This window comes from Clinocottus analis, unplaced genomic scaffold (genome assembly GCF_023055335.1).
Source record: "Clinocottus analis isolate CAN_PGR_092001 unplaced genomic scaffold, fCliAna1.0.p SCAF_2, whole genome shotgun sequence".
In the NCBI taxonomy this organism is placed as follows: Eukaryota; Metazoa; Chordata; class Actinopteri; order Perciformes; family Cottidae; genus Clinocottus; species Clinocottus analis.
The window spans coordinates 19,582,612-19,607,586 of record NW_027175931.1 but is presented as its reverse complement, the minus strand read 5'-3'; the positions used below and the strand labels follow the sequence as shown (position 1 = coordinate 19,607,586).

At 43.7% G+C, this 24,975-nt stretch overlaps 2 protein-coding genes across 2 annotated transcripts in view; one reads left to right on the top strand and one right to left on the bottom strand.

Moving 5' to 3' along the window:
• Positions 1–133: 133 nt before the first annotated feature.
• mrm3a (mitochondrial rRNA methyltransferase 3a) lies at positions 134–2,412 on the top strand. The gene is made up of 4 exons (XM_068585377.1): positions 134–516; positions 824–1,068; positions 1,155–1,316; positions 1,714–2,412. The coding sequence occupies exons 1-4, from the start codon at positions 164–166 to the stop codon at positions 2,313–2,315; spliced, it is 1,362 nt and encodes a 453-aa protein (XP_068441478.1). The 5' UTR covers positions 134–163; the 3' UTR covers positions 2,316–2,412.
• A 499-nt stretch (positions 2,413–2,911) lies between these two features.
• The window catches only part of nxn (nucleoredoxin), a 54,859-nt gene continuing 32,795 nt past the window's right edge, over positions 2,912–24,975 (bottom strand). The window contains exons 2-8 of the mRNA XM_068585019.1: positions 16,610–16,727; positions 13,392–13,525; positions 11,117–11,217; positions 10,878–10,984; positions 9,959–10,138; positions 9,310–9,434; positions 2,912–4,012 (exon numbers count right to left, since the gene is read on the bottom strand). Of these exons, the coding sequence (XP_068441120.1) occupies positions 3,830–4,012; positions 9,310–9,434; positions 9,959–10,138; positions 10,878–10,984; positions 11,117–11,217; positions 13,392–13,525; positions 16,610–16,727 (948 nt within the window). The 3' untranslated portion in view covers positions 2,912–3,829. The remainder of the gene's footprint in view (positions 4,013–9,309; positions 9,435–9,958; positions 10,139–10,877; positions 10,985–11,116; positions 11,218–13,391; positions 13,526–16,609; positions 16,728–24,975) is intronic.

Below are 24,975 nucleotides of genomic sequence, written 5' to 3'. Positions count from 1 at the left end.
CAACTGGTTTGCTAATCACGCAGTTAATTATTACCCATTAAACGAGACTTATTTTAGAAAACTTAAATGTAGTACGGTCTTCACTACAGATGGTGGCGGTAAGGAGATTAGTTTGTATGATGCGAACCTTTATGGAAACCAGAGAAGAAGAAACAGGGCAAACATGGCTGCGTACATGAGAAGCGTGATATGTCTGGTTTCCACGGAGCGAAGTGCTTTTCTATCAAGGGGAAGCGGTGTTGTTGCAGAAGCGAGGCGGTATGTCCGCGCACTGAAGAGGAAACCTGTCCGGGTGTTGATGCCCGACACCGAGACGGAGAGAGTCATCAAGCCGACAGCGGGGCGAGACGTCCACGGGCAGAAGGGGCGACAAGTCCCAGCTCCAATGAAGCATCGTGAAGAGGACTTCGTTAAAGCGAGGCGTGATAAGCATTCAGCTGTAAAGGTGTCTGTTACAAAGGATCACATCGATGGACTTCGCTTTGAGAGGGCGTTACCTGGAGATAAACGACTCGGGTAAGTGTCTCTCTGTGAAGGTGGTGAATTATTGCCATGTGTATTACAGATACAGCATTTAAACTTAAGGTACGGTCTGATTGATCGTGACCTTTTTTCATCTTTGTCATTCGCCAAGCGGATGAAAAAAAGGTCGTTTAGAAAGCAGTTTCTTGTGTTTGAGTACCAAAAACTAACATTAATTATTAGATTTCGAATCTGATTTACAATTTTTTTTTTAAATCAGGTATTTAAAAAAATTCACTATTCATATGTACACTGCATTTGATCATCTCTGCCTCTCCATCTCTTCTTATCTGTCCTTCAGGAAGTTGGTGAGTGTTGCTCGTTCCAGGACGTTTCGCGAGCACCAGGGTAAAATCCTCCTGGAGGGCAGGCGCTTGATCTGCGACGCCCTGGATGCTGGAGCCAACCCACAGATGGTGTTCTTCAGTACCGTGGATCGGCTCCGGGAGCTGCCTTTAGACAAGCTGAAAAGGGCCACGCTAGTCAAAGTCAAGTTTGAAGACCTCAAGATCTGGTCTGATCTTGTGGCCCCACAAGGGGTGATCGGTGAGGGTCACATGTTTTTTGTTTCGGTTCATCATGAAACCACAGGTGCTCGGAGTTGTTTCTGACTTTGACTTCTTCATCTGCAGCCATATTTTCCCGCCCGGACCCGTCACGTTTGATCTTTGCTAGTAAAGGTCATTCGGTGCCGTTGTCCTTGATCTGCGACAACATCAGAGACCCGGGCAACCTCGGGACCATGTTGAGATGTGCTGCCGCTGCTGGCTGCCACAACGTCCTTCTCACAAAAGGTATGCTCATCAATTAACTGTGCAAATAAGTGATATCTATCATTAAACATTAGGGGTGCAATTTTTCGTTTTTCGTTTTTCTCCGACGTCTCCATTTCTGTTTTGACCAACTTCCTACCAATCACGCTGACCCCGTGACCTCTACTGAACTCACCAGAATACAACACAGCACCATCTAGTGGACTGAAAAAGCAATTGATTTGATTATTCTAGGACCGAAAAATGTATAATTGATATAATAAAAGATAGATACTTTGTTTCTGTGGATTGATACAATATCGTCATGCAAAATATGATACTATGCTGTATACATTTTCTTCCCCCAACCCGGTTGAACATGGATTTGTTTCTCAGCTTTTGGTTCTTCAAATCTGTTTGCTTTTTTTTACACCGACAGGTTGTGTTGACGCTTGGGAGCCTAAGGTTCTGCGTGCAGCTATGGGCGCCCATTTCCGCCTGCCCATTTACTCCAGCTTGGACTGGGATGACATGGAAAAACATCTCCCAAAGCCTGTGACAGTCCATGTGGCTGACAGCAGCTGTGGAACCGACAGAAGTAGAGAAACGGAGGATTCACAAGTTGACGCGTCTCATAGAACCTCGAAAGCAGGAGACTACGGCTGGGTCAGCGCAAAGCCGAATCACAAAAACATGAGATACGAGGAATACGACTCTGATTCGGACTCTGATTCGGACTCTGATTGTGAGGATGGGGGACTTCAGCTTCCCAGAGTGGACTTAAAGCTGTACCACGAGAGCTGGGCCCGGAGTGCCACTGCTCTTGTGATAGGTGGAGAGACGTGCGGTCTGAGTGTAGAGTCGGTCCAGTTGGCTGAGAAAACCGCCGGTCGCCGCCTCTTTATTCCTGTCGCTCCTTTGGTGGACAGCTTGAATTCAGCCATGGCTGCCAGCATCCTTTTATTTGAGGGCAGGAAGCAATTGTTAAAACTAATGCAGACACCTGGAGGGAAATCTAAAGCAGGACAGCAGCTTTCATGATGTGTATTTGTGTGTATTTGTCAGTTGCTACAGAATGAACTGAATTATTTCAATGTTATAAGTCATGTCCTGTAAACAATAAATCACTAAACATCAATTAGAGATTTCTGAAGAGTGTCTGATTCAACGTCAAGGGAATTTGCATTTTTTAGGGGTACTTTAATTAATCTGAAATGTTCTTGTTCAAATCGATTTTAGTAAAATGTAAGAAAGTTGTGAAAACTTCAGGGTAGCATCTTTTTATTATTTCATCGAATTAGCAGCCCAAACCAAAATTTGAATGTGCTACCATAAACAAAAAGATGCAACATATTTAGACTCTTCCTGCTCATTGGAAAAGACACTATGCTCCCCTCCCTTTCCAAAAATAAAATAAAATAACTAAACTCCTTTTTCTCCATTTCCATAGAGCTTTAAATAGATTCATCCACTTGAGGCATAATAACTCTAGAAAGGACACAGCTTTGACAAGTCCATCCCAGCTTATGCAAATATTCAGAACCTACCAAACTTCCATCCCACCTGGAGCCTGCACATTAACCAAAAAGATCTGCATACTATCTCCCATAATGAATGCAGCACGGGTTTTGAGTGCTTCAACAAAAGTAACTTTGAGTTTTACATATCCAAGAGCTACATTTATTAATAGAACTTAAAAGAAGCAACACTTTGTGCTTGCCAGTGAGTTTTAATGGGTGCGAGTAATGACTGAAGTAACAGAATACAGGGATTTCTACAACCAACACTTTTCAAATGCCATTTCTGTGCCTTCAGAATTAACTTGGTCTTTTCATCATGGGACCTTCACAGAAAATCCTCATGACTTTGAGATGAAAACCACCAACAACTGGCAAGAGATGACTTTCACTTACATCCACATACATCCACACACACATCCACACACACAGGTTTTAAAATGTCAGTCATTGGTCTTTTACAAGCAAGTTTAATGTGATCTTTACTGTATGTGCACCTTTTTTTCTTTCTTTAAATAGGGCCAGAAAGGCTTACGGCTACATCCAACTGAGGTTGAGCATTTTTGCACTACATGTGAATTACAACTGTAAAAATGCATTTTATTCTCATTCAGAAACCAAAAGTAACACGGATCTCACAGACAAAACAGAAAGCAAAGAATCAGCTGAATAAGTAGGTCCACTGGGTAATTCTCTGGTTTTCTCTAGAGTTCAGAAATGCTATAGAGTGAAAAAAAGTACAGATATTTTTCTTGATAAAAAAAAAAAAAAGAACCAACAGAATCTCCATATATATTACTGTAGGGACTATTGTCAATGCAAGGCACCACAGGAGATAAACAGGACTCTGTGAAAAGAGAACATGTCTAAAAAAAAAAAAGTTAAAATGTCAGTTAAAAACTGTCTGACAAAGTCAGAGGGGATGTGAGAGGGATTGTACGAGGATGGGAAAGGCGAGGGGGGAGTCGCAACAGGTCAGGGATGCGGTGATGGACCGAGTCTCATATAGCGTGTCCGATTTAGATTTTGACTTCCTATTTAGATGGGCTCTGGTTTGAGCTCTTCAGCCAGGAAGTCGCTGACAAATTGCTCCACTACGGCCGGTGTGATCTCCTCCACGTCGCGTACATACTTGGCACGAGCCGACATGTCCAGGATGGTGAGCAGAGGTGCAGCTTCGGGGAGGTTGGTGTAGTCCCGCAGGGAGTCACTCATGTCATCCTGAGGTTGAAGGAGAAACAAATACAGTGATTAGGGGTGACAGGTCATGGTGGTTCAGTGGTTCCCCACATTTATAGATAGATTACTGGGCACAGGCCCCAAAAGAGACAGATTTCCTCATAATGTTTCTTATAATAATGTGCATAATGGTCTGCAGTTTGTCCCCAAGGTGGGGTTGGACACAAATCTGAGGGTTTTTAGAAGATGACAAAGAGGACAGGATGAACAGAAAATAGTTGACTATTTAGGAATTTCTCAGGGTTTCTCTTTCTTTCTTTTTGTTTAAGAAAGTGCTGAATCACTGTACACTGTGATCTCCAAGTATACAGAACAAAAAATATTGAACGTTTATTGTGAACGCAACATCGCACGCAGACAGTGTGCAGGAACTCCACTTCCTCTTTTGCTGTGATCACATTTTCTTGCCCACCTGCTGACAACAAGCTGCTTTTCTTGTAAATTACTGGACAGTCTGACTTCTTCAAGACTCTTCTACAAAGAAAGAAAAGCTGGGAACAATTGGTTTAGACATCCCATCTTCATCGACAGCATGATGAAACTTTCATCTTTTATAATCAGCCCTTGTCTCATAATCTGGAGGCATTTGAATCGCTGGGTACGTTCCAGGGGAGAAGACACTTGAAATTACACATTTCTCTGCAGCTCATCAGTTCAGACTTGCTTTTGGCAACCACGCACCCATTACTTGAACAACACCACGATACAGTCGCCTTATAACATTCAGATCTGCGTGGCACAATCTTTATTCATGCACACTTCTTGAAAGGGAATATGAAACTCTCTCCCGTCTTCCTGCCGGCAGCCTGCCCAGAGAGACCGGAGCGTTGGTGCTTCGTCACACATCCTGCTGTATTGAAAGACAGGAAGGAGCACCATGTGGGGGTCCAACAACATCCCTCCGGTTTCAAGCGCTCACTCGCATCAGATATACGAAGGTGCCGCCATCACAAAGCTCTGAATGTTACATGTGGGCAGGAGAGGGAGAGAGAGAGAGAGCAGTGCAGAGGTGTGAAGGAATGCAATCACAAATAGATTGCTGCAGGAGTTTGAGGGCATTCACACCCTTTTTTTTCTTTTCTTGGCAGTTATTTTGATGGAGCTTCACCCATTTTCTGCCGGAGGCTTGATGTCACCATTCACCCTTTAACAAGTCAGGATTACCCCCCCTGTAGCCCCAGGTAACAAAATGAATTGGCAGCTGGCAGGCAGGCAGCAACTTCCAAACAAGCTTGAAAAAAAAGACCATTAATTATTGAGACTGAATTTACAGAAGGGTGAGATTTCTTATTCAGCTTCAGTTGTTCAGTTGCAGCCGAAAGGGCTTCTGGAAATGGCATTCCTACCATGACGGAGATCCATTATTCTCATCATACCTTCCCTAAATCAAGCGGATCTCAGGTGTTGCGTTTTGTAAGGTCACACAGTTCATGTGTTAGGTGTGCACACAGCCACTTTCATTCGCGTCTTTCATGACGGCGCGACCTGATTTCCCCCCAGCTTAGTTTGCTGGCTCGGAGCGAGACTCGCGAAGATTACAGATCAGCTTCACATGGAAAAGATTATGTGGAGAAATGCAAAACTAACAAGAACAGGCCAGAGGGTGGCACTGCAACAAAGAGTTGGACTTCCCATGGAGGCAGCAGGGCCTCTGATGTTAAGACGGTTACTGATTTATGTGCCAGTGTGAGTTTTGTTAAAACAAAGTCAATGATGAAACACCTTTGGATTTCCTTCTACGTATAAACGCTCAAGATCTTTGTTGCGTCTTCCCCGCTATCAGACGAGCCGCAGCTATTCTTTCCAAATGGATCGAACCACATCATCCATCAGACTTCTCATTGAATCGCTTGGCTGTGCTGCTACCTAAAAAGGATAAGTGTGCCAAGAAGAAGTCGGTGACCTCTTCTTTGCAGAACTGTGAACAGATGGAACAGATGAGCAGCAGTGTGGTACTTTGTCATCGGCGGCTAACTTCCGCTAAATAGAGCCCATTTTAATCACGCCATACATTGGCCACTTAAATAATTACAGATGTAATCTGTGATGTAAACAGTGGCTCGTGTTGTTGTTACGAGTGAAATGCTGCTTGATTGTGCGACTACAAATGGAGGCCTCGCTCTGCATTCTCTCTTGGAGCCATACTAAGTGTAGATTATAGAGGATCTGGGCACACAGTGTAAGGAAACCACAAAGGGAGAAATTCCACAATCCGTCACTGTGGCCTTTCCTCGACGATATGAGAAGATGTAATCTCTGCATCAGTCTTCGCCTCCGTAGGAAGTCACGCATCTTCTTTTGTGCGCCTTCTCTGCTTGTGTAAACGGCCTCTCGTGAGGTGCAGCCATTCCCCCGCCCTCTGCAGCTCAGCTCAGAACAAAAAAAGACAAAGGGCCTCTCTGCTCCAGCCCGCACTCACAGCTGTGATAAGGCTCAGCGTGTGTTTACTGTGTGTGGAACCTGCTGGGCCGTGTCGGGCTTATTCGGATTATTGATGCGCCGTGGCATTTCACAGATGATGGCCAGCTGATAAGGCCTAACCTGATAGTGATGAACAAACCTCCCCACTGGCCGCTCAGCCGGGGCTGCGTCCATCTCACTGGCCAGCTTTGATGTCTTGAAGAAAAGCCAAAATTGTGCAATTTTGGATGACCTCAACAGCAATTGCACAACGGTTTTACATCTTCACAAAAAAAAATAGCAGAATTATTTAAACTTTAGTGATACCGCTCGTTTATAGGCAATGCAACAGTTACGCTTTCTTCTTTTTTGGAGCAAAGAAACATTCAGTGCGTTTATAATTAAACACCAAATGTCTCCATGCAATATTACGGCCTCTGTACCGGTAGTATGTTTACCTTGTTCATGCCATTTAGTTTAGTGCATTGCTCATGTTAAACTAAATATGTTAATATGTGCTACTCAGCACTAAACACATATTGATATTTGCAGGTATGGTAGCATTGAACAATTTTGACCTGATGATGGCGCCTGACAACATGTTACTGGGTCATCGAGTGATTACGACTCATCCTGTGGGGGGCATGGACGTCTCTAACTCATTCCATTTCATTGCTGCTGAGACATTTCGTGTCACCAGAAATGTAACAGTTGTATTAATTATCGAAGAGACTATTTATTTGATTAATTGGTTGGTCAATAAAGCATTAGAAAACAATGGAACATGGACTTCACAATAGTCCAAAACCGTAAAGTACTGAAGGTACAGTAAGAGACACATTTTCACATTTGTGAGCCTGAACCTATTAAATTATTGCTTACAAAGAGACGATTAATTGATAATCAAAATTACTTTAAAGTGTGAACCTTATTAACCTATAATCTGAGGAATCGCAAAAGTCATTAGGATTCATCCTCTGGGCAAATTAAAAATCCTTTGCACTATTGCAGCATCCTGGTTCAAGCTGCGCTTGACGGGCAAACTGCAGGACAGACTGCAGGACTCCTTTGTGACGAGATGGACACCTGATGTTGAAATGTTTAATGTTAAGGTGCCGGCCAAGTTTATCCGCCTATCGAAGAGTTTTTGTTGCTGCTGTTTACATTCCTCCTGATGCAAATTTAAAAAAAAATGCACATTGTCTTTTTACGTTTGTTGTAATTACCCTTTAATTCCTGCCACAAAAATCTGTTGAAATTGTTAAAGAGACTAGTCGATACCTCAAGAGTACAATGTGCGTGCAAAGGCCAGTACACGGCAGAAATGAAAGGACAAAAAGACCTTTCATTCGGCATTTTTACCATGAGTATACTACTCTGTGGCGTATGCTTTTTTTTCTTCGTAGGGTAAGAAGATCTTGTGTCATTTTGCTCAGCCTGGCCTCCCCCCTGAGAGACTGCCAACATACTGCTGTCTCATGGACACAGAAAACCCAGCAGCTGGCCTGGCAAGGAGCGTGCGACTATCATGGTTAAACCGGGCCAAGGAGCAGGAGTCTGAGCCCGGAGCCAGGAAGCTCCGCTCTCTGAGCGCCTCTAACGGGAAGTGATATCGGACCCTGAATCCGATCTGGAAGTGAAACCCGGTGATTTCATAGCGAACGCCCGGAAACTATATCTGCACTGTGTGGATGTAAAAAGATCTGCCTTCGCATGTGTGCCGCAAGGGAAACAAAAGCAAACCTGGACTTGTGAATCAGTTCAAGCTCCAGTGACACAATGTATCTTTGTGTGAGGTCAAATCAATATTGTCACTCAGACAATGAGCATGAAACACGCATGTCAACTCTAGAGGGCTTCCTTGTTCTGTGCGTGTACGTCAGGGGCATTTCGAGGCTGACGGGCGGCCTCGGACCGACACACACACAGGGTCGGAAAATAAGCACATGTGCAAGCCCCGCGGCCACAAAACCTTAGCTTGCCCTCAGTGTGTGATACGAGAGGCCAGCGTTGTCCTCCCAGACTGCCCAGCAGAGAGAACTGGGAGGAAGGGGAGCTAAAGGGTAGATGGCAAGGCAACTGGGGAGAGGTAGCTAATCTGGTAATTATGTCTGCCGCTGCTGCTAACTCCACCAGCTCTGGAAAGGTCGAGACAGAACAACATGAGCCAACAGGAGTTATGCAAACTTCTAAGTTAAGATGCGAGAGGTGATAAAGTACGGAGATGAAAGGATTATTTGGAAGAGAGTAAGCCTGCTGGCACGCTCTACCCATTATGATAAAGGCACCAAGTTGAATTTGGGGTCATAGATAGGAGCAAGTGTTACTTTTGCGGGTTCAAGAGGCTCAGAGGGGCCTCTAATGCAGTCATTTCAACAACGGCTGAGGTGTTGGGTGAAAATTCAAACAGAGGGAGGGACTGATGTGATCAGAGCCTGACTGCTGGGCCAAGCATTGGCTGAACCTAACAAATGTAGAAACACATGTTGGACTCTTCTGTTGCTTTATCGTTGTCTACAGCATTTCCACGACTTTGTCTATTTCTACTTGTTATATTTACTGAGTGTCCAGCTCAGTAAATATATCTCAGAATAATTTAATAACCAAAGTTAACGTGGCTATGAATATTTCAATATACACTATGGACTAACAAGCTGTCATTGTGGTAAACCCATTGACTGATCACCTGACTGCATGTTTGTGTCAGCTTTAAAGAACATTTCAGCGTCTTTTAGCTCATCATTTTGGTTCAACATTTGTTCATTCTCATTACTTCCAATTTAAGCAAACATGCCCTAAAAACACAAGGAGCACCCACCTTCAGCTCTGCAAGTTTGTGTGAAATTACATTTTACTCCGTCTTGAGTGTCTTGTCTCACCTCTCCAGCCACAAAGAACAGCAGCGGCATCTCCTCCTCCTTTGCTTTGTACTTGATCATAAGCTTCTCCGCTATTGGCTGAATCAGCTCCTTGGCTGGCTCCAATTCACCTTCCTCCTCCGCGTCTGAACCAAGCAGAAGAAAGACAAAGAAACGCGTTCAAAGAATTGGAAACAACAGCCACCTGAGGTGAAATGCACAGAGGAGCGAAATGTGAAGCAGGGAAAGAGAGATGGCTTGTGAACAGATGGGTGAGGTCATAAAAGGAAGTGCACAGATGGACTTTGTCTCATTCTGTTATCCAGTTTGACCGCCAGAGACACAAGGATGGTCTCAAATTGTGAGGCTCACCATTGACTAACCTTGGCATTTAGTTCCTCACAAAACCAATAACTGTCGTTCATTCATGTCCTGTTTCTATGCTACTCACAAACCTCCAGCATTTGGTTTCTTTGCACCTTCTGTATTAGCATATAAATAGATAAATACTAAAACATTTCCTCCAGACCTTTGGACCTTTGAACACTGCAAGAATTTTCCATAGAGTCTGACATTCAATATGCTCCACATAAATGCCACTCCATTCACGCGCAAGGAACTCCAGGCGGAGCCCCATGTGGAGCTGAATCCTAAATGCCGGTCTCCTCACCCACAAACAGGACGAGGCAGGGCCCCTCGTGTAGCTGCACGGCGTTTGACTCGCTGAGCTCCAGCACGGGCCGAGGGTGCCAGGGAAAGAGCCGGCACTCGGGGTCGTTCAGCACCTCCACGCGGCCCTGTCGCGTGATCATGTGACCCTCTGCGTCCAGCAGAATCAGCGTGGGGATACCTGGCGGGGGGAGGAAGGGGAGGTGAAGATGGTGGGAGAGGAAGACAAAAAGAGTGGTCGGCAGGAAAATGGGCAAGAGCGTCAAGAGGTGGTTGGGTTCTTTTCCGCGTACTAATCGCTTCATGATTCAGACCGTTTCCTCTCCCACGGAGATTTTCTTTGTGGTGTGGATGTTTTTGATCAGTTTTTGCCTCTCTCGCTGTGCTTTCCCCCCCCATGCCTCCGCCCCCTATGTCATCGGTTCCCACCATCCTTCTGATTAAAATCTCCTTGCTTTATTTCCAGTCTTATCAGAAACAGACACCATCCGGGAGCGACCCGTGTACGTGAGCGAGTGCGTTCCTGCAGTCAACAGAGGTGGGGGCCGACATGAACTGCGTGGGTTTGGAAATGCGGGAGGGAGGGTTCGGAGAGGGTCGGCGGGGGGGGAGGGCAGTGTTGACTTGTCTTCCATGCATTCCTCACATACTTTGCAGGAGAGGCCGAGAGCCAGCTCTTGCTAACTTCATCCAAAGTTCTCTGCATGCACACGCGCACACAAACACACGAGGGAATCAGGAGGCAAAGAGTTAGGCATAGAAAGGCGCAGCACTTCCGTAGAAAACAAGACTGTAAACTTGATCACCGGCCCGCATTCCTCCGGCTGTGGGGGCAATCTAAGTTGCGGTTTGCTACGCTCGCTCCTCCCAGTTTGAAGACTGGAGACAACATTGATAAGGATGAGCTGGAGGTGAATTACCTTGTATTCCATATAGTCTGTTGAGACGTGACCGCCGAGCCTCGTCTGAATACGGCACCGCCAACCAAGGCATCTCGCTGAAGTACTGCTGAAAGGACTCCTCGGACCTAAGAGGGGAAAGCGCCCAGACGGCAACGCCGCAGTTGGTGATTTAACAGCTGAATATAAAGAAGACTTCATTTGTGATGGACGCGTGTGTCACTAAATATGATCTTGTGTGTGTTGTTGCTGAATCTTACCTGTCAGCGCTGACAAACACAATCTCAAACTTCTGACCCGCCTCTTTTACAATTTGATACGATTCCACCAACACTCGGGTCAAACTGCGGCATGGGGGGCACTAACAGAGAGAGAAAGAGAAGATAGAGAATGTGAAAAGGAGTGAATGAGTTAATACAAAGTACACAAATTTGATTGGTGGCTTTCATTACTTTGGGTATTTCCAAAACACCATTCCACAAACTAGTAATTGTCTCTTGATTTGTCTCCAGCTTCTATCCAATATCCCTTAAACCAGTAATCCTGCTCTGTTACTGGAGTGTTAGAATGTGTTCGCGTGTGTGAGTTTGGAGAGCTCACACTCTTTGCAGGCAGGGTGGCATGGCTGCCATTAAAAGATGACATCAGGGTCTATTTCCATCAGACTGAGAAAGGCATTTATGCAATTTGTGTTTTTGTGGGTAACATTTTTGGACAACCTCCTCGATGTTTGCTTTCTGGCAAATGAGACGTTGGGAAAGGTCGAGTAGATTTCACACAAGACTTTTCTGGTCTGGACGGCTCCATCACAGATAAGCAATACTATATTCTGAATACAGACTTCTCTAACTAAGAGAAATGATAATCTATTTGGTCATCTTGTCAAGTTTCTTTTCAATCTGGCAAAAAAAATCTTATAGAAGCACCAAGATATCAAATAATGGCAGATTATAAATAAAAATATTTGGTCAAACATAATGATTTAATAATAAACAATTCAACAGTATGTTAGCAAGTTTGGAATCCAAATACATAAGATTTATTGTTATAAACATTATATTTTACATTATTTTTGTCATCCAATCATAATTCCAATCCAATTCATATAATCTCTTTTCATTAAACTTTCGGAGAGGTCTTTATTTTAGCTTTCCTAAATCTCCCTGCACAGGCTTTTATTTTGAAGTACATGTGAGTATATGAAGGTGTAAGTGGGTTTTGTATATTGAACGTATTTGTGTACATATATATTTTATAATAGTTGTATTTGTGTCATATGCATGTAAAAACAAATACATCAAATACGTTTCAATGAATAGTATCATCTATTCAATGTATTGCCAAAGAGAAGGTGGTGGTTCATCACAGTTCAAGCTGTTTGTAGTGGACACAGTATGACGAGCACTTTCATTGATCGAGTGATCATACTCACACAAAGGGCCTGTGGGAGTGAGAAGCACAAAACCTCGATCAATTCACTGCTTATTAATTGACTTCTTCCTCTTCTCAAAGAAGTAAACACTATACATTGTAGTTATAATATGTAACAGTCCAAATTGGGCTTTTTTTTTTTTTTTTTACCAATGTTTGTGACTAAAACGTTTCGCTAAAGTTTTACTGTAATGAGTTGTTACCTAAAATGTTCTGTTTGTTTGCTTTTGTCTTCCCATTTTTGTTCTGTTCTGTTTGTCATTGTCTCTTCTTGCGGATCTAGAAAAGCACGATTTAAGTTTAAATTATTATTGTTATTATTATCATTATTATTAAAAGAAACAGTCTCTCACCCTGCAGGCGAAAAAGCAAATGCAAAATGAAATGTACAGTAAGTCATTTCATGTCCCCAGAACTTAAGGAAGAAAAAAATGGATGCTAAGGCGAGGTGCTGGCATTCCATGCCTTTACACTTTCTGTAATAGTGGATAGATTTACATAACCAGCTAATGTGGTGTAAATAAACTACTATAATGTCTTTAGTGACATGTCCTTTTCAGTCTGGTATGGCTCTGGGGAGTGAGCCGGTCTTCAGGCGTTACCGCTCTGAGGCTGCGGCTGTGGCAGCTGCTGCGCTGCCTGGCCTCAGTCGCTAGCGCTGCATCTCATCAGGAACAGTCCACTGATGATACAAACGCCCAGCATGCATCACTGAGTCATGACCTCCACTGGCTATCAGCAGGTCCAGCAGAGAAAGAGACAATGGTGATGATGTCAGTGGGGCGTGGTGACCGATCCCCACTTTAAAAAAAAAGGTCCAGAGGTGGTGGTGAAAGGACCGACGGGGATGGCTAACCACCGTCAGTGTAAACACACAAACACAATGAGTCGCCCCGACCCTCCTGCTGCTCTCGCCTATCTGTCTTGACTAACTGCGGTCCCTTCCTGCTCCGCTCTGCCGCCGGTGCCCTTCCCCACCAATGTCTCAGAGTTCTGACAGAGCCAGGAGGCCAGATTTGTAAAAAAATAAATAAAATAAAAACAAGAAGAAGAAGAAATAATCAGGTTCCGTCTTTGTCCTTTTTCTCCGTCTCCTCTACTCACCCAGTGTGCTGAGAAGTACACTCCCACATAGTGTCCCTCCAGAGAGCTGCTGTCAGTTGTCTGCCTGTTGTTCCTGAGCAGAGGCCCTGCCACCACCTCCGCAAATGGCTTCGGCCCCCAGGGGAACTCCAGGCCTGGGAGTGGGTACAAAAGCGGAGGGGGCAAAGGAGGGAAGGGGCGGATGAGAAAGAAAAGCATCAGAAAGAGAGAGATAAGAAAATGCGACTGCTATGCTAGCTGCTATGTGAAGCTGTACAGAGACCCAGCAGGGCTTTGAGCTAAACGCCAACATATGCACGCCAACATGCTCACATTGACAACGACTAGTGTTTACCATGTCTTAGTTTAGAGTGCCAATAATAATAATAATAATTATAATTAGCTGAGGCCATCAGAAAAAACATGTGTTTAGCAGATTTTTAGTTAAAAACAAACATACTGGACAAAATTTGAGCTGCCGATGGCGACAGATGTAAAGTCAGTTATTGCAATTTATCTTGAGGGGAACGTGAATGTTATTACAAAATATTATTGAAATTTATTGAATCTGTGGACTGACAGGCACTGCCATCCCTTGCCGGCACGAGTTTAAAAGTTTAAAAACATTTCAGGTAGGAGGGGAAAAAAAAGAGCTTTTTTATTACTGAATAATCAGTCAAATACTTTCTGGATTAATCATTCTCCCAAAATCCAAGGTGACGTCCTCAAATGTCTTGTTTTGTCCGACATCAAGTTCAAAGTAATTCAAGTCACAGTGGTAGATAACCAGGAAAATATTCACATTTAAGGAGGTGAAACCACAAAGGCTGACTCACTTGGAGTAATTTGGAAGACTTTAAAGAGCAACTCTGACACAGAAACCGTTCCCTTAGTGAGGCGGTGTGGCTGAACCTATTGATAGTGTGACACATCCTTTTAAGGAGTTGTAATTGAAAGACTCCTGTCTTGATTAAGGGCATAGGATGGATGGTGTCTATTCAAACACTTTGTAACTATAAATACTATTTTATGGAATGAACATTTCCGTCGAATGAAGTTTGAGCCACAGGCCTCGATTGTATGTAGTCAACTAAATGTTTTGATAGTTGTTATATTTATTTGCTTGTGTGTATTCGATCAATTTATTTGCTGATCATTTTTGCATTTAATCTATTTGATATTAACGGGAGGATGTCTCTACCTCTACAAGTAGCGTTATGGGTTGGCATACAAAAATATGAACCAGCGAACACAGCTGCATTTTTCCAGTTGCCAAATACCAAAGTGTTGTGCTCACTTTCTTTTCTTTCTCTTCCTTTGGGTGGAAGACGTGCGCGCATCTCTAATCTCTAATAAGATCGACAACAAACATTACCTCTGCACCATGTAATTTGTAGCGTTTCATTAACTCACAATCACTCAGCATTTGGAGAATATGTTTGTATCTGCTTAAGAAACTCTTTTTTTTTTTTTTAACCAGAAAAACAATTAAAGATTATGAAAAACAGTTCTGACAATTAACCAATCATTGCAGCTCTAAACCAGAGACGCTTGTTTGTGTGTCATGGCTGTTGGATAACAAAAAGTCACGTAGGCTTGTCACGTTCACGCCATTTAAAAAGGCTTTTTTTCTTCACATCTGCGACTGGAAATGCACTTTGGATTTAAAATATGGTTTTAATGAAAGCCATGCCTCTCAAGCATATGAAGGTTACCAGACTCTCTCTCCCCGGTTCTCCCTCACACTTTATTTCCTTTTCAAGGTGTCTTCATTGTTACTGTCAAGCTCTAGAGATGCATTTGTTGCAGCTGAATTAGAAAGGAGGTAATCATAACTAAAACCTTGTATGGCTGGTTCAGAATGGACTCTTCATGTGAGCGTGGCTGTCTAGGGCTTCATTAGGCAGGAATGACACATCTGCACCGCACGTAGCCTTTTAGTGTTGTCCCGATTATAAAAGTGCCCTCCATCTTTGTGCTGCAGGCGAGTCTGTCGCCACTCAAGTCCGGCCTTTCATCGGGAGTGAAAGGCAGAGAGCCCTGAACCGTTCACCCGCCCCTCCCAGTCTTGATGCACGGGAAACTTAGTGCATGTACCCCATTTCCAACCGATACTGCTGCAGCTGAATTGATTTGTCACGTCAGGAACTGCTCCAAGTCTGCCTTTTCCAGTAATATGAACGGATCAAAATGTCCAATAAAAAACAAAAAAATGAGCCTGTTAAGACATAATTAAGTGCCTGGGCACATATTTGCAACTCAGTCCGCAGACATTAATTTGTTCTCCTCCAGCGACGTCTAGTTAGGAAGAACAGCTAATGAATCCTGGATAATTCTGCAGGCTCCGACTGGCTTTCATTACGCAGGCAGCAAAAATCTGTCACAATTCTCACGTGAAATCCATTCTGCTTCCCCTCTGCGCCCGCCACAGAGCTACTATTCTCCCTTCTCACGTGACTAAAAGCACTCCCTTTCACATTGACCTAACGGGGTGTGAAGAGGCACCGGCTTTTCAAATATTGAGATCGTGACAGCCACAGAGGACTTCCTCTGTACAGGGAGAGGAATGCAAGTTCACTCTTGTTAATTCTCCGGCTCCACTTCAAAGTGAGGAAATTATAGGGTTTGCAGATGAGGGAGTGAGACATGGACACGCTATAATATTCATGCGGCACCATAATTATGGCGGGATATACACAAACGAGAGTGGGGGAAGGCGGGGGGGGGAGAAAAAAGTTTTCTTGCAAAATGTTTTAGCCAAATGCTGCATGATGTGGCACTGCAATGTCTCCGCAGGTAACTCTTAGCAGGCGTTCGGTAAAGAGTGTTGCGTCTGTGGGCATGCAGGTGGGACTTTTGTACATCGTTCATTGGTTTACTTACATTTTTGAGGTTAATCTCACTTATGTGTTGTATAACTAAGCAGTACAAAACACTGTGGCAGGTTAGTTTGGAATAACATACCATTTTAGGTGTTATTATTACTCCGATTGTTATTACTCAAAAGCACATTCAGTAATTTTCATGCAGAGTTACAAAGGTTTGTCCCTTTGACCTTCAAATGGCTTCTTATTATCTCATTATACTGAGATATCTTTGTGTTGAATGGTGGGCGGTTGGGGTTAACCATTTAATAAAAGAGGATTAAGGTCAGAGCTTGAGGTCAGGGGATAAACATAAATCAGCCAGATGCCTTTAATAACAATACACCAGAAGTGCATGTGTGTGGCTGAGCTCACCTTTCGGGTCATCTCTGACCACCAGCAGACCGTTTCGACACACCACCTTTCCCGTTGTCGTGTCCACAAACACCAGAGATGGGATACTGGTGACTTTGTACTTGTTCCACAGCTTCATCTGCGGAGAGAAAGAGACGAGGAGAGGTTGGGGAAACCTTGATGAAAACATTTATATTTGGTTCAATTTCACAACTGGAAAAGAATGCTTAACTCAGTCATAAAGTATGTCTTTAGCAGCTACGCAGCGTAGCATTTTCACCTGAAATACTGCAGAATCAACGAAACAAACGTCAGTCGAGTACTATATATGTATTTTATAGGATAAACACCCCCTCTTTTGTTTAAAAAAGGAATCTCAGGAGTCTAAGTGGGTAGAATAAAAAAAACACAAGAGCCCTGAGGTGAATTAGCAGAGGGGGAGAAAACACTGCTGCACTTTTTAAAAGCAGGCTGAATTGGAGCAAACTCATGCTGTCCCTGCTGTGTCATGAATACGAGTAAAAGCAGCTGTAAAAATAAACACTTTTGCTCCGCAGTAAAGAAGAAATGTCTGAATCCTAAGTGTGCAACACTATGAATTATTGGAGCTTCTTGGATAGACATTTCAAGCTTCCATAGGAATTTATGAGCACCCATTGGCCTTAAATTTAATCATAATAAATGAGCTGATATGAATACGGCCTCATAAAGTCAGAAAAGATCCTTTAAAGTCAGAAATCTCTGCGTGAACTGACGCTATTTATATAGCTCAGCGATCAGTGTCGTCCTTAACATCAAAGAGCAGATCAAGCATTCCACATATCTGAGACTCGCTTTACATATCAGAGGGAAGAGTCCTACGCCGTGAATAGAAAATAGCCAGGACTTGTAAAGAGCTGCAATCGGCACTGTGTATTGTTGCTGCTATAGGGAGCGCAGAGGAGGAAGTGGGGAATCCCTCGCATGAAATCCCATACCAGCTCAGAAAAAGAAAAAAAAATCAGGCCGAAAACTTCATACTACCACAGTGTCGTGCCCTTATTTAACTTATACGCTTTAGGTTCTGTTGCTGTGATTTAATCCTTGCCAAATAAAACGCGTTAAATACCATACAATTTATTACCTGCTGTAGCCAGCCAAACGCTGAAGCATCCATATAATATAATGATTTGTGTTGTCTGGATGCTGCAGTAGCGATGTTAACCGTGCCAAATGAAGTGAGCGCTGCCGTTCTTGAGGCTCGGGGTACTTAAGCTTGGCGTTTGCTTCCAGGTTGATGACGGGTTTTTTGTGACAACAGTGAGCAGGAGCCGTGCACGGAGGCTCTGATGTGCATGCAGGCGGAATAAGCGAGAGGAAAACTTGCACACACTGTATGCATTACTCATATTGTGCGTCTCTTGGCAAATATACGCCTCAGAGGTCAACCACAGGCCCGTCCTGACGGCAGGTCAGACGGTCCGCCCCATGGACAAGACAACCCGGAGCCTCCCGACTATGTCGGTCTGGAAGTCCCTCAAAAGCAAACTTTGGCGTATGCCACAGTCAACAGCTTTACCACACGCTCCACGCTGCTCTGGAAACTCAATCTCAGCTCACAAATTGATGAGGTTTAGGGGCAGTAACCGTGACCGTCTGCGAAAGCCAACGTGCCCCGACACCGAATCCGTTTAACTGCAGCCAATTCACTCCCGTCCGCCTGCCGCCGTCATCTGGGACTAATGTGAGATTGAAGGCCGGATATTTGGCCGAAAGAGTGCAAGAGGGTCACGTGAGAGAAGGTGGAAAGGCAGAGAGAAGGAGCGAAAAAAAGATGTGTGTGGGGTGGGAGGTGGGGGGGGGGGGGACTTCAAGAAATGCATCCCATGTCAAGGCCCAGATGTATCCACGCTGAGGTTATGTGATTTTTAAAAAACCATGCGACAAGCGAGGTTAAAAATAGAAATACGTTACTACTACTGCACACGCCAGGTTAATGTACAGCCTCTTAAATCCTTTGAAGCTAATTGATACTCAGAGATACTCATCTTGGGAGGAAAGGAAGCTGTGTACCAAATCTAAGGCTTTCCAAGTCGTTTTAGTGTTCTCATGTTGCAGCATCAAGACAGCAGAGGAGAGCAACGTCAGCTCAGGGGCAGAACCAATTCCTCCTTTTTGTCCTGCCACTAATTTACTGCATCCTCGAACCATGTCTGCCTGGTGATTTGGCTGCAGATCAGAGTGTTTGCCCCGTATGCAAAATCCTTCGAGCCTTTAGAATGAAAGGGCTGTTATGATTTTGATGGGGTGGACGGGGGGAGGGGGCTGACCTTGTAACTACAAAAGCTACATGTCCTACAGTCTGTCGCAAACAAACGACAAATGGCTTTCAGCAACTTGAAAAACATGAATTGAAGGGTGGGGCAGAAGAGGGGGGAATATTAAACATCCGAGAGTTTTCATTGTACTTGTAAATCCCAAGTCTTCGTCTGAAACACAGAGGACGATAGTTCTCACAATAACCGCGTTAGGAAACATGAGGATCGCATGCCACAGCAATCCATTTCCCCCCCCCCCCGAAAACACAGTTTCATTGTCCAGAGCCGCAGGCTATCCATTATAACTGAGACCATAAATACACAATGTGACATGGTACTAAAAAAAAAACTGAAATCTGCACTCATCCCTTGGCTTGGGTGAAAAAAAGACTTGTCAAAGTGATATTTTTGTGATCTTGTGAAGTGTTATTAGTCTGGAAAGGGACTCGTTTGGTGAAATTGTTTTCTTATGTGCTGCTGTGTGTAAAGTCAAGTTTGGGGAAATACATCTTTTTGCCAGGCTAGCGTTTCCTTTCTTCGTCTAGTCTTCATGCTAAGCTAAGCTACTGGGCTGTAGCTTCGTATTTCACGAACAGCTGTGTAACTGGTATCAATCTTCTTATCTCCTCAAAAAATAGTGTATATGATTGTCTGAACTTTCCTGACTAATACATTCACAACTTTTTGGATAATGTATTGTATCAAATATTATACTATGTTCTAAATAAAATTATTAATGAACAAAATATTTAGAATATTAACATGCAAATAATAGTAAATTGCAGCCCAAGGTGTTTTTGTTTCGTTACAGATTAAATGTAAAACATTCTGTCAATAGAACAGTCAGGAGCCAATTCACTGCTTCAAGATCGCATGTTGCCATCCACTTCTATTCATTATCAAATTCAACAGACTGTAACTATATAGCTGAGCAGGAGGCCTGGCTATAACGTTACACACCGGTTTTAAGATGCCAATAACCCTTGTGGAGAGCCCTCCAATTGTTAAGGCTCCAGGGAGAGCTGGAAATCCATACTAACAATCCATTAACTCTTTTGGACATGCAGACATTAGCCTTGCCCAGTGCTCATCATGCTAATTGGATCACACATGGCTGCGGATCCATATCCAGAAGAGGAGCAAATCAGCCCACTGTGGGGCCAGTGGACATACCAAGGTTGAAACCGCATCGCTTCACTGATCAAAGAAAATGCTGATTATTTTTAGATAAGATGCTACGCCTATATTTTTTAAAATTGGGGATCAATGCCTGCATTGATTTCCGCCGAGTACATACATTATATATATATATATATATATATATATATATATATATATATATATATATATATATATATATATATATATATATATATATATGTATGTTTTGGACTGCAAGTGAGCAAGAATGAGTGAAACGAAGAAGAGGAGGAAACCAACCCCCTCCAGTGATCCACATATCCATGTTTATGTCATGCGTGGCGATTGCTTTCATGCCTCATTGCACTTTATGGCAACGTTCTGCTCTTTAAAAAAAAGCAGGTTAGCTTACGTAGGTAGAGGGCACGAGACGGATTTGAGGCCTAAACGTTTTTCAGCTGTAAACGTCTGCTTTAGTTTTGAATCTGTCCTTTTCGAAACCCCTTCCAGTCTGCGGTGAAATTGGGCCTCTGTGAGTAACTGGTGGCGGTAGCTCTCGGCAGTGGCTTTGGCGTGGTGTGTGTCACCCTGTTGAGAGAACTAGAGTGGAAGGAATTTCATCATTCAACGTGCTCAATTCACCCGTCACCGTTTGAGCCCTGTCTCCTCACAGATCTGCTTTCACTGTGCCGGTTAGGGCCGAGAGCATCTGCCAGACGCTCCCGTCGCCGCTTTATTACAACAGTGCTGCTACAAAGGAAAGTCAACCCTCTGCAACAGAGGACATCAGAGGTATCCTGCTGCGATGCTGATAGCAGTATTGTACAAGGGACAAATGGTAACAATCCAATCCTTAGTGAAAAATAGAGGGGCTTAAACTAAATGTTCATGTTATTAATCCCATTTCATTCAGATATACAACATTAAGTATTTACACTTCATGACTTCACACCGTAGATTTGTGGAATCTAATTTAACCTACGCAGGAATTCTCAACTGCATTTATCGTGGGGGAAAAAGGTCCCACACATAATCTTTTTATTCATGTCGAGTGGAATTTATTGGCACAGTTCACTGCGCAGATTGAGAAAAAGCACGAGGGACAAAGAGGATTGTCCCAGTTTGATTAACATCTCTAAAAAGAGGAGAGTTTTTGACAATGTTATGAAATGTTTTTATTTGCACAATGATCTCCTGCACAGAAGAGATAAGTCATGTGATCAGTGGCTTCTTCTGATAGAGAGATGGAAGCTGTGCTATCTGATGGACTGACCCTCCCCCACAAGACATGAACCCATTCCAGTAAAATAAATGTGTCTTTTACTGGGACGAGAGAGCCTGCAGGCGGTCCGATATCTGACGGTAAAGATTATACTGTGGTGACGTGCAGGCTGGACTGCACTCTTGGCAGGGGCCAACAAGATAATAAAAATAATAACTACATTGATAACTTAATCTGCGAATGGATTCAAAGCAACATGCTGGTACACAGCAGTTGCAGCAATTTATTCATCATGCGTTATGCTAGCTTTCAGGTTAAAAAAAGAAGAAAAAAAACCAAAACCATCATGCATTCTCTTCTAGGTCTCCGGTCGAAGACAGACGAGAAACAAACGCCTCCTGTCTGCTAACTCGTTACTGGCTCCCTACATCTCCTTGCTACACCGCTGCAACTCCCTTTTGGCTGGGCCCCTGCAGCCAGCTTTGACTTGCATTCCTCCATGCTGCACCCTGCCTCTGCTCAGTCTGCTCCTCAGGCTCTCAGTCGCTGCCTGTATCCACTTCAAAACTCTGTTGCTGCTCTTCATAGCTACAAAGGGAGCCTTTCCCTCCCACCTCTGAGCCATACTTCAACCAACACTATGCGGGCTAGTGTGTGTTACTTTGCGTTTCCATGTGCCGCTGTGACCAGACTATCGCTTTACCCGGTCAAGAGTCTTCACCGCCGTGGCTCCCCCGGTGGTGAAATACACATCTCAAACCCTGTGACAGCTGCACAGTCGCTGCCCTTTCTCAAAGCCAGACTGATGACCTCTCGCTCGCTCAATACGCTTCATCTTGCTTTGCATGCGCAGGTCATGTTGCATTACAATAACAAACACATGAAATAGGCTTTGACAAAAAAAAAAAGTTCGTTCAATTTTTCTATTTTCTGACCACTTTTCTCTTGAGTGTCTATCATATTCATCCAATAAGAAAAGTACAGGCCAGTCACTCCAGCCCACTCCACTGTGCTCATTACAGAGGCTCATCCTGCACTACACAGCCATTGTGATGGGAAAATGCCCTTTCCTTGAAAATTGCCGAGCTGAAGGAAGACAGCCGGCTCTCGCATCGTGCCTCTTCAATGCAAAACACTGCAGCTATCTCGTGCATTTCATTAAGCCTATAACACTCTTCGGCCAAGACATTTTTGTGGTGAATCCTCCAAACCGCAGGCCGGATACGCTGGCTAAAGTGCTTTTTTTCGATAAAGAGGCCCCCCTGTTACTACGGCAACCCCACCCCCCTTCACACACAAACACACACACACACACACACACACACACACAGAAAGTCAGGACATGTCACCGAGTGCCAGACACATTGTGGGCTCTTAGTTAATAATTCAGTGATAAATTAACGGTTTTGTGCGGAAAACAGGTGCCAGAATGTCAGAGGGCTTAGCTCGGGGGAAAAAAAACGAGCAGAAAAAAGAGAGAGAGAGAGAGGGAGAGGGAGATGTGTGTGGGTGTTTCCCCCCTGAAGCCTTGTGTGGAGGCACAAAAGAGACCCCCTGAATACCGTCTCTAAAGCCAAACTTGGACCCTGTATGACGAGAAGTTTTTATGTAGTAAAGAACCCGACGTAAAAAAAGCAGGGGGGGGGGATTGTAAAGGAGTAAAAAGCCAGAGCTCAATAGGTATCTGCAGCATTGTCTCTCCACAGGCGTGGGCTGCCCCTGAGGCCTACATTCGGCAAGGCCAAAGGTTAAGACGGCAGGGGGTGCATTCTTTACTCCCAGTGGTGCTTAGACCAGTCTGCCTGCCTCCCTGCCCCCCATAGATATAGTTGTACTGTTCTTTATTCTTCTCTCCGTCTATCTCTGACACACTTATGTGGGAAATGTTTTAATTGCATCCTTTGTCTCTCCACTTTACTCATCCATGCATGCTAAAGAGACGTTCTCAAACGCAGAGCGTATCTCTGTCGGGAGAGGATGAAATGCACCAGTCTTCTAGACACTGATGTGTGATTATCATGGGATTAGAGGTTGTTAGTCGAGTCTGTAATACATGTTGGAGAACCCTGATTTGCCGTCCCATTCACTTCTCATGTTTTATTGTTGCAGGTACAAATCCAGTTGAAAGCAGCATGGCGGAGACTGGAAGACACTTCAGCAACATTTATTAATTTAGCATGGACTAAAAATAAAGAAATGCTACGCCTCAGCTTTCGGTTCATGCACGGCATGTAAAGACCGTTTTAACAGTAAAATACACCGACATTTTTTTATTTCTTGATTTTAGACAGGTGGTAGACAAAAAGGGGCGACTCATTCATAAATCTGCACTTGTCCATACCAGATTGTATCACCTGAAGCTAAATAGTTAATTAAGATAACGTTAGCTTAATAAATTTGTTAAACACCCTCGTCTGAGTTTAAGTTTTGAGGCATACTTGGGAAAGCAAGATGGTCGCTTGATTCAAGCTTTATTTGTTCATACTTCACTTCTATTGCTTTAAGAGAAAAAGCTTTGAGGGAAAGAACAAAAAAATATTATGCCACCTCGGATAACTAGTTTGGCGTAAACGTCCCCCAAATAAAGTGCAGAACAGATCAGCTGAAGTTAGCATCCATGAACATCACACAATATGGAAATACTGCACAGTGGAATGTTTTTTTTTGAAATAACCAAATCCACCAAAATGTAATTTGCCAGTGAAATAATAACTGGAGTCATTCGAACGCTGAGTTAGCATGACTACGGCAATGTCTGTGGTCATGCTAACGCTGAGTTAGCGCGACTACAGCAATGATATAGTAGCTGTAGTATTGCCAATGCTGGAATTAAAATATTAAAACAATTTGTCTGCACAAGTGTGGAAACCAAAACAAACAGAAACAGTATATTTGTACGTGAGAAGTAAAGTGTAGTCACGGTACCATACTCATTCAGGTCAATCTCTGTAAGTCAATCATTGAATGAGCGGTAATGATTTACCTGAAAGCTGTTAACAGGACGACAGGAGCTTGTTGTAAAAAAAAAGTGAGTCAAGATTTCTCAGTTAGTTGTAACTCACACCTTCTACACCATCAACAGCCTGTATTTCATTGAGATATGAAGCTGGTATGGCTCTGGACCAGGTAGACTTGCAGCTACCTTAGCATGACCCTGGCATGATACACTCAGTCATCTGCCAACTCATGACTTGTAAAGCCTGCAGCATTTTACAGAGTTTTTATTATTATTTTTTCACGGTGTTTGCCAAAAGGTAATATAGCGCACTCGACTCTCTCTCTCTCTCATTTGTAACCCACCACAGTATGGAGGATGCTGGCGTCAAATAAAGTCAGATATGCTTTAGATAAGCACTTTGTGCAGCCTCATTAAGTCTGCCCCTGCACTTGGGGAATCCCAGGCAATTACATATTAATAATGCGACAAAACACACATTAGAATAAGCCTTTCAGCACAACTTGATTTTTATGCATGTGCTCGATTAGCTACCCACAGCAGCCGTGCATTCATTCTACCCATAAGCCAACATTGCCGTTTTAGTGGTACCCCAGTTTCCTGGATCGCCGGCGGTGAAGAGGAAGGGGGGGTTCAGATAGCTTCCCTGTTGTGCCCTCTGTTTGACCCCACATTTAACTCCCACCACTCCTCCTCATGCTGGAGCTCTGGGAAGTCTCCCGGAGCCGCAGCTCAATCCCTGATCCCATCACAACACAAGGCATTAATATTT

Bases quoted from the DNA above. Each gene is read 5' to 3' on its own strand.
- mrm3a (XM_068585377.1), top strand. From the start codon at position 164: ATGGCTGCGTACATGAGAAGCGTGATATGTCTGGTTTCCACGGAGCGA. The intron at 1,069-1,154 runs GTGAGGGTCACA...CTTCATCTGCAG, and splicing joins GGCCCCACAAGGGGTGATCG to CCATATTTTCCCGCCCGGAC. The intron at 1,317-1,713 runs GTATGCTCATCA...TTACACCGACAG, and splicing joins CAACGTCCTTCTCACAAAAG to GTTGTGTTGACGCTTGGGAG.